The sequence below is a fragment of the Kogia breviceps genome, chromosome 16 (assembly GCF_026419965.1).
Source record: "Kogia breviceps isolate mKogBre1 chromosome 16, mKogBre1 haplotype 1, whole genome shotgun sequence".
Taxonomy (NCBI): Eukaryota; Metazoa; Chordata; class Mammalia; order Artiodactyla; family Physeteridae; genus Kogia; species Kogia breviceps.
In genome coordinates, this window is record NC_081325.1 from 5,475,056 (window position 1) to 5,487,761 (window position 12,706).

General features: G+C 42.8%; 1 protein-coding gene across 21 annotated transcripts in view; it reads right to left on the bottom strand.

The window, feature by feature from the left end:
- Window positions 1-10,682, bottom strand: part of RNF6 (ring finger protein 6) — a 102,219-nt gene extending 91,537 nt beyond the window's left edge. For 4 of the 21 annotated variants that reach the window (XR_010837260.1, XR_010837259.1, XR_010837261.1 and 1 more), the window contains exons 1-4: window positions 7,602-7,808; window positions 6,607-6,702; window positions 3,028-3,146; window positions 2,245-2,390 (exon numbers count right to left, since the gene is read on the bottom strand). Coding sequence is in view for 15 of the 21 variants with exons in the window: in XM_059042082.2 (XP_058898065.1) it covers window positions 1,432-3,146; window positions 6,607-6,702; window positions 7,602-7,794 (2,004 nt within the window). In the remaining 6 variants the exon portion in view is untranslated. Of the gene's footprint in view, window positions 1-153; window positions 3,147-6,606; window positions 6,703-7,601; window positions 7,813-9,627; window positions 9,711-9,838; window positions 10,236-10,404 lie in introns of those variants that run through there. The other 17 variants (XR_010837257.1, XM_067016721.1, XM_067016719.1 and 14 more) reach the window with 14 other exon arrangements.
- Between the last annotated feature and the right edge of the window lie 2,024 nt (window positions 10,683-12,706).

Below are 12,706 nucleotides of genomic sequence, written 5' to 3' on the forward strand. Positions count from 1 at the left end.
AGAACGAACTATATGTAATCACTGATCGGAAACAAAAACTAAATCTTGAGATATACCTAAATTTCACAGAATCGGCCTTGAGGTATTTGTTCTTGTGATTTTGTCCAAGTGGTATCACCATAGCAAACTATGTCATTTATTCATAAACAAACATAAAAGAACAATAATGCATTTTATTGATCGATTTCCAATTTCCTAAGAGCAAATATGTCTTTCCCATGAAGACAGGGACTTTGTCCTCTACTGAATCCTCAACACCTGTAACACTGCCTGGCATCGAGTTAGTGCGAAATAACTACTGCTTTCAGTGAATAAACCACGGTGGACCAATAGAGAAGAACAGTTGACACATTTTAATATTTATTGGTAGAAACAGATCTTCAATGCATACTTTGTGTTTTAAAGTCTACATTCTCTTAACTTTTTTTGCTGTTGTTGTTACTGTTTCATTTGGAGTTTTTTGGTCTCCAATTGAACTTAACATATTATCTATGCATTTGATTCTTTATAGACCCTTATTTTTAGATTTTAAACTAAATTTGAGAAACCATGCATATTGTATATCTTACTTAATGTAATTCAAAAAATTGTTTGCACTTTCAAAAAGGTCACAAAAAGGCAGAACTCAAGTTAAATAACCTCTAAGTTCTAAAATTTCCAAGTTCCATTTCTGAAAAAAGAAATACTTGTTCAGTGTTATATATTGCTTGCTGTCTAATAAGTCAGATTGTCAGAGACGCTTCATAAATTATGTCTATTTTTAAATATCTTAATCTACTTCCTCCCAGAGATGATCCTGTAAGTATTAAACATTGTGCCATATGCAGTAATAGCCCAGCCGTTTAAAATAAGAACCAAACTGGTAGTTTTTAGACTGAATATTTTAACCTTAAAATTACATACCTATATACACACATGTGATACGCTGCATATTAAATTTAACATTTCAAGTAACTTTAATGCATTTAGCAAACATTCAGCCAAATATTCTTTCATGAAAAGATACTGTCCTTAGAATAAAAAGTTAAAGAAAGGCTTATTTAGACACCAATGTCTGGACACGGTATGAAGCCTGAAAGTCCAAGGAAAATCTGCTGGACTTGTCAGAAAAAGAATATTGATTTGTAACCTACTGAGTTGTGCAGATACAAAAGTGCTTAGCATGACAAAATTACCAAAATAAAAACATTTTAAAAGTTATTTGGTTCTAGCAATATTAACTATTCTGTACTTTAGGATAATTTAACATTTGCATTTTAAATTTTCTATAAATTTTCTCTTTTTAACAAGTTAAAAAAGCACACAAAAAATAGTTCAAACTATAATCATCTGTTATTTTTCATCCTGGTTAGCTCATCACAAATAATTCAACAAAAGAATGCCTGCATACTCAGCTCTACTAAGATGCAACATTTGACTGGGTCCAGCATGTCACCCGTTGTTGGCTGTACTGGACCCTAAGACAGGCTGCCGACAGATAGGACACGTGCAATTCTCTGAGAGCCACCGGTCGATACAGTGGATGTGAAATTCATGCATGCAAGGTAACTGCCTGAGCTTGTTTCCACTTACGTAGTCACTGATGCAAACACTACAGATTTTCCCTAGTTCGCTATCGACACTGCTGTGCTCGTAGCTCCGGGTGGAAAGATTGTCAATCTGCTCTTTGGTTAAACCACGCATGCGGTCATCCTCCTCCCCTTCATTAAGCAAGAAGTGAGCGAGGCGAAGGATAGGTAGGGTGCCAGTTTCGACCAAGTTACTTGAATTGCGCGACTGCCTGCCACCTCTGTTTGGGGCACGAGGCGGGGCGTCAGGGCTGTCTTCTCGGGTCCACCTGCCTTGGGAGGACCCTCCCCTGCGCTGGCTGACGGCCTCACCGAGGAGACTCACTTCTGAGTGTGTCTCTGGCCGACGCTGACCACTTCTCTGAGCCTCTGACTCAGATTCGGCCTCCATTAGAGAACTCAGTTCTCCAAATCCAGTCATGATCTGCCTTAAAATTGATCGCAGAGCCACTGCTGATGGTTCAACGAGCTCATTCTCAGAAATCCTACGGAGAGGAACAGTCACGGTACTGACATAGGTGCGCATACCTGAGCGCTCTAAACGAGAGACGGCGCGCCGAAAGCCCCCGCTGTTGCTTTCGAGAGTGACTGTGTTTTCCGCCAGCCCCACCCTAGATCGAGTTCTATTTGCAATACTGTCCCAGTCTCTGCTTTCTCCAGGACGAATCCTTCTCACCTGAAGGTCCAGTGTGATCGTTGGATGTCGCCGTGCAGCAGTGGAGGACCTGCTGGACTCTTCTCCTTCTTCTACTGTGATTCTTGACACAAGTCTTGAGTTAGAGAGTGGAGGATATGCGGTACCTCTGCCGTCTCGGTCTTGCTCTAGAAAGACACGAGTTATACCTCTCCTCCTAACAGACCGCCTACCGGTTTGCTGAAAAGGTCTACTTTCCCTTAGTGAACTACGATAAACAGCGCCACTTTGCCTCTGAATTGGTGACCGGCTTCGGCTATTGAAAGTAGACCGTAATCTTATTGGCTCTAATCTTTGGTTTGTATTCCTCACTGTGACATTAGTTCTGGCCCCATTTTCCCAAACATGGGCTGCTCCAAATCGCTGCCCCTCCCTTTGCCTGAGTTCGCTACCACCTGATGGACTACTGAAATTAGCGCGTGGAGCACTAGTTCTAGGGATGCCAACCGCCCCCCCAGTTCCATTTCTTAACCTTCCCAATGCTGACAAAGATCCTTCTACTGAATCCCACCCCCTCGATCCAAGCCTAGTTCTCGGAACGCTGGCACCACTACCACTGAGGTTCCCTGCAGCTCGGCTCCTTGTTCGCCTGGCCACGGGGCTACTGGATCTCTGTGGTCCATCTGTGGTGTGATCTTGGCTAACGTCTGAAAGCGGAACGCCCACGTAATCTTCGCCATCCATTTCAAATCCTCTACTCTCGTGATTTATGTGGATTTCCAGACTAAATCGGAACTCTCCACTGTGTGGGTCTGTTCGACTCACAGCCCTCCAAGTCTGGTTCCCATTCTGTCCACTTCGAGTTGCGTTTCCCGTGCGACGAAAGGTGTTGAGCCATTCCAGCAGAGAATCTTCATTTGAACTTTCTCGAGGAACCCCTGAGTCTGAAAAGCAAACCAAATCAACTTAACATCAGTTCCTAAAATCTATCTTTAGATCTTTATTGAAAGCTTGTAAGATAAACTAAGTTTTTGTTAAATTAAAAATATAATTAAGAACATCTGTGCATTTTAATGAATGAAAAATGGTCCCAAAACTGAACTTTCTAAAAGAAAGGTGTATACTAAGCATACTATAATACACACTGTATCAAAATTATAAAATTTTAAATACTATTTGTGCAAAGGTGTGAAGAAATCCTCACTCTTGCTTTCTGTATGCCTGTCATTGGCAAAATATTAAGGCAAATGAAAAACATATCCAGTGTCAAAACTGTACATTTAAATTGCTTTATTGGGACTTCTCTGGTGGCACAGTGGATAAGAATCCACGCTCCCAATGCAGGGGGCCTGGGTTTGATTCCTGGTCAGGGAACTAGATCCCACATGCATGCTGCAACTAAGAGTTCGCATGCCACAACTAAGGAGCCCACCTGCCACAACTAAGACCCGCTGCAACTAACTAAATAAAAATAAATATTTTAAAAATTGCTTTATTCATACGGCAGTATCAATAAAATACAGTGGCAAAACGTATATATAATTTATCTTGAATTTTTAGAATTCTTTTGGTAAAGGTAACTCAATCTTTTTTGCAACTAGGTATTTTGGCAACCTTAAGAATTTTATACTATTTCTCAGAAACTGCCAAAAATGTTTAAGTCAAGAAATATGGCTTTATGAGTAAAATGTTAGAACCAAATTATATCTTCATGTGAAGATAGGAAACCTCAGGCATGTTACTTAAGTTCTCTGGCTAAATCCTTATCTGTAAATTTGATAATAATAGTATAGATGTCAAAGGATTATCATGAGGATAAACTAAGATACTGTATATAAAATGATTAGTATAATATCTGACACATAAGAAGCACTCAATAAATGTTAGCCAGTGTATATATAATACAATAAAATACATTTTCTGTTTATTTAGAACATGAGCTGCATGAACACAATGAGTTTTGCCTTATTTTACTCACTGTTAAATCCCCAACCTCTACAACAGTATTTGGGACAAATCAGACTCTCAATTAATACTGTTGAATGAATCGATTTAGAAATAAATGTGCCCCGGGACTTCCCTGGTGGCGCAGTGGTTAAGAATCCACCTGCTGATGCAGGGGACACGGGTTTGATCCCTGATCCGGGAAGATCCCACATGCTGCAGAGAAGTTAAGCCCGTGCACCACAACTACTGAACCTGTGCTCTAGAGCCCGCGAGCCACAACTACTGAGCCCATGTGCCGCAACTACTGAAGCCCGCGCGCCTAGAGCCCCTGCTCCGCAACAAGAGAAGCCACCGCGGTGAGAAGCCTGCGCACCGCAACCAAGAGCAGCCTCCGCTCGTCACAACCAGAGAAAGCCGACACACAGCAATGAAGACCCAATGCAGCCAAAAATGAAATAAAATGAAAAATATATATACATTTAAAAAAAGAAGGAAAGAAAGAAATGTGCCCCTAATAAACTTCTTTGAGTATGATAGTGCTACTGCGGGAAGCTTTAAGTTTTCCATTTTAACCAGTGGATTATATAAAGAACAAAACTCAATGGAAAGCATTCTAATGCACGTTACCTACACAGACTTTACCAAGTTCGCTCTTCTCAAAAACAGTTGTTAAATGAGTCTGCTTTGATTTTATTTCATTACTGCAATCTCTCATAAAAATCTTCTTTAAGGGGCTTCCCTGGTGGCGCAGTGGTTGAGAGTCCACCTGCCGACGCAGGGGACGCGGGTTCGTGCCCCGGTCCAGGAAGATCCCACGTGCCGCGGAGCGGCTGGGCCCGTGAGCCGTGGCCGCTGAGCCTGCGCGTCCGGAGCCTGTGCTCCGCCACGGGAGGGGCCACAACAGTGAGAGGCCCGCGTACGGCAAAAAAAAAAAAAACTTCTTTAAATATTAAAGTTAAACCTGTTAATCAGCTGCTGGCATCAATAAAAAGAGCAACTTCAGCCATAGTCTAAAGGTATCAGCTATTTCACACGAGATGAGTACATTTTCCATTAAAACATATTCAAAGGACCAGTATTACCAGCTATACCAATATAGTACAATTTGCATATCTAAACATAAAGAAGAAAAAGGGTTAATACCCACTTTCCATTTTAATTTGCAAAAAGATATAAGTAAAGGGCAGGTGAACATTGTCATTCTAGATGCCACTTCTTTCTTTAATTACTGGAATATAGTGATGGCAGCGTGTGAAAGAGGTCACTCATATCTCACAAAATCTACCACCCCATTCTTCCACAGGAAATGCACCGCAGCGGTCCTGTGAACAGCCTGGCATCTGGGTATGGCCACGGGACTGAGTTCTCATCAACGGAGCGGGAGTGGAGGTGAGAGAGCACCTTTTCAGGCAGGGGCCCGGGCCTTCTCCTGGAACCTGGAACCGCCAGCTGCAACCAAGACGTGGCTGTGGCTTAGCTTGATCACGCAAACCATACCCTGGAGCAGCAGTCAGAGCCCAGTGACCCTTTCTGCAACAGTGGAGATGTTCTGTACCTGTGCTGTCCCATACAGAAGCCACTAGCCGCAGGGGACTATTAACCACTTGAATGTGGCTAATGTGACTGAGGAACTGAATGTTCAGTTTTATTAAATTTAAATAGGCCCATGTGGCCAGTAGCTACTGCACGGGACAGCGCAGTTGCAGAGCCACTGTGCTGGCTGAGTGGGTCCCAGAGGGCTTTATGGATTAACGTGTGTCTGCCCTGGACCGTGAGCACAAAACAGAAGTAAACTTCTATCTCAGCAGCCAGTGCATTTGGGGTCTTTCATAGTCTTCACCCTAATACCATGATCTTGACATAATATGTGAAACTACTACTGATGAACACCTCCGGAGAAGGAAGTAGAACTGGTAAGAGGGACCTTAAAGCTGGCTTTACTTTTAACTCTGTACACTTCTGTGTAGTTTGAATTTTTTTGTTTTTACAAGTGATTTGTTTTTTATAAGAACTTCTTATATTATGACTTAGTGTCTGTTCAGTAAAATGACACAACACAAAACCAATAAAACAAAGCAACAAAAATAGGTTTTCCTGACTCAGTCTTTCTGTATTGTTCTGTATAAATTTTTAGAAGCTAAGTTTAGTTATATTACTTAAAAAAAAAGTAGTGTGTAAATTCTAAGATTAAAAAGAAGTCTGCTGGTAATTAATTGTATACTATTTCATACACGTGAGCTCCCTGAAGGCAATGGGTGTGTAAGACCTCTTTATATGCAACCCCTGTCCTGCACTACCTAACTATACTGCTCGCCATATAATATGTAAATACTACCTGAATGATTATCACATTTAATCTGGAAAACACTAAAAACAAACATTGTACAAGGTCCTGTAAGTTCATGTCTGCAATTACTCCAATCAAACCTGTTCCTTATGGAAAAGAGTCTACAATACCTCTGGTGTTTGTCCCATTTCTCAAGTCAGGCTGAGATGCTAGCTGTTCCTTGACTCCATCTAACCGCTGTTGTAATTCTTCTGATGTTATTTCTCCTAAAACAATGGAAAAGTGCCCACTAAAATTAAAATCTTTAAATTACTACGTTTTATGAAAACTCATGAAGGGTAAGACTAATCTTTAGCAATCTGCAGAAGACGTTCAACATTGCAAACATTGTTTTCATGTTCTATAAACTGAAGACAGCAAAAAATGTTTAACTCATGCAAATACATATCATTTTGGTTGTTTCATTTATTCATGTTTTATTTAAATTAAGATAAGATGTAATTTGAATCATTAATGAAGTGCTCCTAGTTGATATACTTAGGAACCTATAAGTTATAATTCTGTGGATTTTCGTCAGAGTTAAAAAGAAATTAAGAAGGGAGTATTTCTAGAGAAAATTTCAAATCTTTACTTGAATTTTACCTAGTTCATTATATGGGTAATGAATGCCCATCTAATTATATGGGTATATAGAATGCAAACATGCAACACACAAATATATACAAGCATACAAGTTGCAATTAGTTCATCTGTGAAATTAATTTGTAAAAAATTAATGGAGCACATTGGACTTTTGGGGAGTCATTAATTCAGCTAAATAAATAAATGATAAGACCTCAAATGAGTTAGAATTAGGTTTTAAATGAATATTTTATTTGTACAAATATTACTTAAGAGACATAGGACCACATAAATATCTGACACTATCATGAACATTAACCTGTTGGTTAGTTTGACACTTGTTTAACAGTGCTGTATGTTCAATATTCTTACCTACTTATAAATACAGAAGTAAGCCAGTGATGCTGTTATGTTACAGTGCTCTTAAAGTCACAAAAACAGTACACTATATTTTGAGAGAGGGAAGATGGGGTAAAAACCCCTCCTTATTTTGAAACTTCTAATAATGCTGAAAAAGGTATTTCCTCTTTTACCCATCTCTTACCAGGGGTGCCTAAAAGATTATGGTCTCTCATTAGCCGGTAATCTTCGTCATTGAGGTCATTAATAAACTGATAATAGGCTTCTTCCCTGTGGAGACGCTCTTGCTGCCACCTTCTCTCGTCTTCATGATGATTCTGGTCTTGAGATGAGGCTTCTTCACCACCACCATCTGATCTAGATCTAGACCAGTTCATGCTGAGATTCCTGGCTTTCTGTTCAAACAGTATATACAAAATTCAAGGTATTAGTCCTGGACTACACATGGCTTCATTTTTTTTTTTTTTTTTTTTTTTTTTGCGGTATGCGGGCCTCTCACTGTTGTGGCCTCTCCCATTGCGGAGCACAGGCTCCGGACGCACAGGCCCAGCGGCCATGGCTCACGGGCCCAGCCGCTCCGCGGCACGTGGGATCTTCCCGGACCAGGGCACGAACCCGTGTCTCCTGCATCGGCAGGCGGATTCTCAATCACTGCACCACCAGGGAAGCCCTATGGCTTCATATTTTAACTTAGGTTTTTCATTTAAAAATTCTGTCCACTACTCAAATACTTCATATGCCAAATCTTGCAGTGAAGAACTTACATATAAAATGAATAACAGCTCCTAGGTGATAGAACACAGTTGGACCTACTTCTTTGCCTAAAGCCATCCTCTAAGTCCAACTGGATTTGGTTTCACCACACATTTCTCATAGCTGAAAATAAAAGTGATTATCTCACTTTCTACCTCTTTGTCTCTCCTGTTGGCCTAAATGCCCTCACTGATGTTCCAAATATCTGGGTATTTCACATTACCATACAAATTTTAAGCTTGAATTATGCACCTTCTTTACTTCATAAGCAAAGGACTATTGGGTATCAGGAAGGTATCATTTACATTTATTTCCAGTAAGGGTATTCTTCCCAAAATAAAGTTCTTAAATGTAATATTACCACACAACCGCCCCCCCCTCCCCCGCACTTTGTTGAGGTAACAATAACTTAGCTGAACAGACTTGGAGTTGTTTCTCTTACAGCTAACAGGAAACAATACTCTGTGCACAGCTCTGGGGACTGTAAAAGCACATACATAAGAGCTCTTGGGTTTCCCCATAGGAAACCTTGTTCCTAAGCCTGGAATGGTTAGTCCCGGAGGTCTCTGAGCGCCAGTGAAACTTCCTGACCTTGCTAGGCAAACACTGCTTTTGGATTATACTGAAATGTCATTCCTGAGAAGTTTACTTTTAAACCAGAAGGCAATCAAGGGAGGAAAGTATTTGTTTCATAAATATCTCAGAATTTCTTAATCACATCTATTTACTAAGTCGTTAAAGCTACAGTTCTCAACTGGAAATGCACATCAAACTCCCTTGAGGACATTTTTAAAAATACAGATGCCCAGAGCTCATCCCCAAGCCTAGGTCAGAATTTTCCAGGGTAGGGCCCAGGTCTACCTTCGAGAGCTAATCTGGGTGTTCTGTGGCTGAAATAAACCATTCCTCGACAATTTCTGGTATGTCACCAAAGGGTATGTGTAATACAGCACATGACTGAATAGAGGCTGCAGGATCGAATGACTAGGTGACCAGGGAAGCAACTTCGGTAACCAGGACTCAGTGTTTCATAAGCAAACTACTTTAAAAACAGAGTGAAATTAGCCTACAAGTCTAAACTATGGTATGAGTTAGCAACTAACCGATCTCATGCACATTCTGACGTTAAATTACAACTTCAAAGGATTTTTTTCACAGTGATCCCTATATCATTTTTTAAAAGGAAAGACCTAGTAGCACTATCCAGTCACATGCAAATGAACATTATTAAAAACTCCAGATTTCTTTCCATTTTCAGAATAATTAGGACTAGACCATCATCAGCAAAGAGCATATTTGGTAGGTACAGCAGTAATGAGATTTTTGTATTAAACAGTTTAAATATCTGAAACCTATCATAAAGTCAAGCTACTTTAATATTATTCAAAACTTTAAGAGCTTCTCCTTAAGTGGTAATTTTCCCGTACAATTAACCACAATTGAATCCACGTGAATACCTTACTTGCCTTTCAACATGCTTTTAATATATGCAATGGTATCCATCCTTCCACTGTTTGTCCTTTTTGTGACAGCTGCCCATCTGAAGCGATAAAAGAGAGTTGAATTATTCAATAAGTTGCCTCTTTGAAGGCTAGGACCGGCTAGTCGTCTCCCAACTCTACTGTAAAGTCAAGGCAAAATCTCCAGTGGATTCTGTTAGAAACTCACCTAGAAAATGAGATCCCCAAACAACTAGGTCATGGAAATCTCCCGCACGGCCCGTTCCTGCCACAACAGAAACTAGGCCTTTCTTTCCTCCACCGTCACCCCTCCTGGGAGGACAACTCCTCTCTCAAGGCCTTCCTTCCCACCCGGCTCCCACTCGGGTGTTGCCAGGCTTAGGGGCCTCCAGCTTACTTCTAAACCCTCACTCGCTCGCCACCCCAGCCCTCCGTCCCGATACTGGTTCCCTTCCTGGCCGTTGCAACGGAAGCTCGCGCCGGGGTAGGGCCCCCAGTACAATAAACAAACTGGACTTGGGCCCAACCAACCTCTCCCCAACAGGGCCTGGAGTAACGCTTCCCTTAGCGACCTAGATTCCCACAAGGAAGCCAGTGACAGCGGGGCCTAGGAGCCAATCACCGGCCAGGGCAGGGCATCTAGACCGCAGGTAGCCAATCAGGAGAGGCGGGGCCCAGGGAGGGCCTGCGGTCCCCGCGTCTCCCGGAAGGCGCGGAGGACCCGGAGCTTCCCCCGAGCTCACTATGCCGGGGACCTGGCTGTCTTCCCGCTACCTGGAGAGAAGCGGGCGGCCCCGGAGGCTGTGACCGGGTGGCGGGCGGGGCTCGCATCCGCGCCTCCGGAGGCCGCTGCGCCCTCTGCTCGTCTGCTGAAGAGAAGCCTGCTGCAGCGGGACGGTCCAGCCGGAGCGGAGGCTCTGGAGGAGGGACGGCAGGCCCCACCCGTCTCTCCCTGCGGCCGGGCCGCCCCCTGCGCGACAGGAGGCGCTGAGCCGCCGCCGGGCGCTCGCCGGTACGAGTGGAAACTGCGTCCGGCGGGATCCCGGATGCCGTGTGCCGCGTTCCGGCCTTGGGCGCTCGCGCCAGCACTGATGTCACGTGGACGCCTCTCCAGCCGGAGTGCGGCGCCCCAAGGACGCCTTGGGCTGGAGTGCAACCCAGCGGTCTGTTCTTGTCCCTTGACTGCCTGCGTACCACGTAGCTCACCACCCAGGCGCTTTCCCTTATTGTCAATCGGAAATTACAAACCCTAATCAATTCTCGAGTGCCTTTACTCGGGTTTCAGTGAAGAAAGTGAATTCCCGCTAGGAATGCACTTTGAACCCACGCCCCTCCCCACAGTCGTGTCTCTGGTTTTATTTCTGAGATGTGACGCTTACCAAACTCGCCTCACCACAAGCTACGCCCTTGACTGAGTACCTGCCCAGCCTGGTATAGGCTCCCCGACTTCCCTACCCTCTAGAAGATTTAATCATTGCACGGTGCTCACCGTGCTGTGACTCTTCATTCGTTCGTTCATTCATTCATTCATTCATTCATTCATTCATTCCTGCCTTAACTTTGGAGGAGCCAATCTATCCCGGCCCTCATGCTTAGCGCCTGGGTAACAAACTTCAGCGTCCATGAGCTTCCAGTGTAGTAGGGGTAGAAGGGACAAGATTTTTTTAAAATCGGCATATTGTTATAGATACTAAAATGGAAATATATAAATGATGCAGTCTTCAAGGCCCTTCACGATATCTCTGCTGTATACCACTACAGACTGGGCGCTTCCTGGCATTCTGGAACTACTTGAAGTTCAATTAAGCAACCCCCAACCCCACTTACACCTAATTTCCTTTATCTCCCAGGACTCATTTCATATCTCATGGTCAAGGGATGTTTTTCCTGATACCTCTGAAGTGGTACTCTAACCCCAACCTCCAGCCACGCATGAAACGAGGCCCATGTCCCTAGTGTGGTGGCTCCCATAGGTTCCTCTGTATAATTATTTTAGCACTTACTCATTTACTTAACAAATATTTACTGGCTGCCATTAGGAATTAGGTGCTAATGATAACAGCAGAAGATAAGACAAACCAGGCTCGTGCTCTCCTTTTGAATGGAAAAAGACAGCCACTGAACGAGTACCTACAATGATTTTCTGTTCATTTATAGTTCTCTCCCATCTAAGAGTCCAAACTCCTTCTGTTCAAACAAATGGATTTATTCATTTTTAGAGTCCCAGAGCACAGCATGGCGCCTGGCACCAAATGCCCCTCAGCCAGCTGTGCGGATGAGCAGAGAAAAATGCAAACTCGTTACAAACAGGATTAATGCATGTTAGTACAATGACCTCAGGAATTCTGAGTACACGTCTGAGAAAACCACATGTGAGATATCCAAAATTCAAGCAGAAATCATTTAAAATACCTATACGAGTTGTAATGAGTGTAATACGCCATCAGGTGCGAATACTTTAAAACGTTAAACTGAAAAGACGTGTATATATACTAAGAGTCAAAAAACATAAAGTCTAATCAAATGATTTACCTGGTGGGAGGCTGCAGATTTCTGTGGATAGATAGTCAGGTAATGTATGGAACTCGAATCCAATACCTTGCTTCAATTTTGTAGCCCAAGACAAAGTGACTATAAAAGGGTTCTACAGGGCTTCCCTGGTGGCGCAGTGGTTGAGAATCCGCCTGCCGATGCAGGAGACACGGGTTCGTGCCCTGGTCCGGGAAGATCCCACATGCCGCGGAGCAACTAAGCCCGTGAGCCATGGCCGCTGAGCCTGTGTGTCCGGAGCCTGTGCTCCGCAACGGGAGAGGCCACAACAGTGAGAGGCCCGCATACCACAAAAAAAAAAAAAAAAAAAAAAAAGGGTTCTACATATGATAATTGGGACAGAGAGATGGATCATTCTGGAGATATGTATTTCCAGCTTTCATAAAAATCTTTGGTCTAATTAATCTCGTTTACTGGGATGCTACCTGGCCTTTTTAGTGTGTAGGCGTATTTTAACTCCAGGACTTTTTACAATGAAGAATAAAAAGGTATAAAAGAATTCAAACCATAACATTAAAAGGATTTT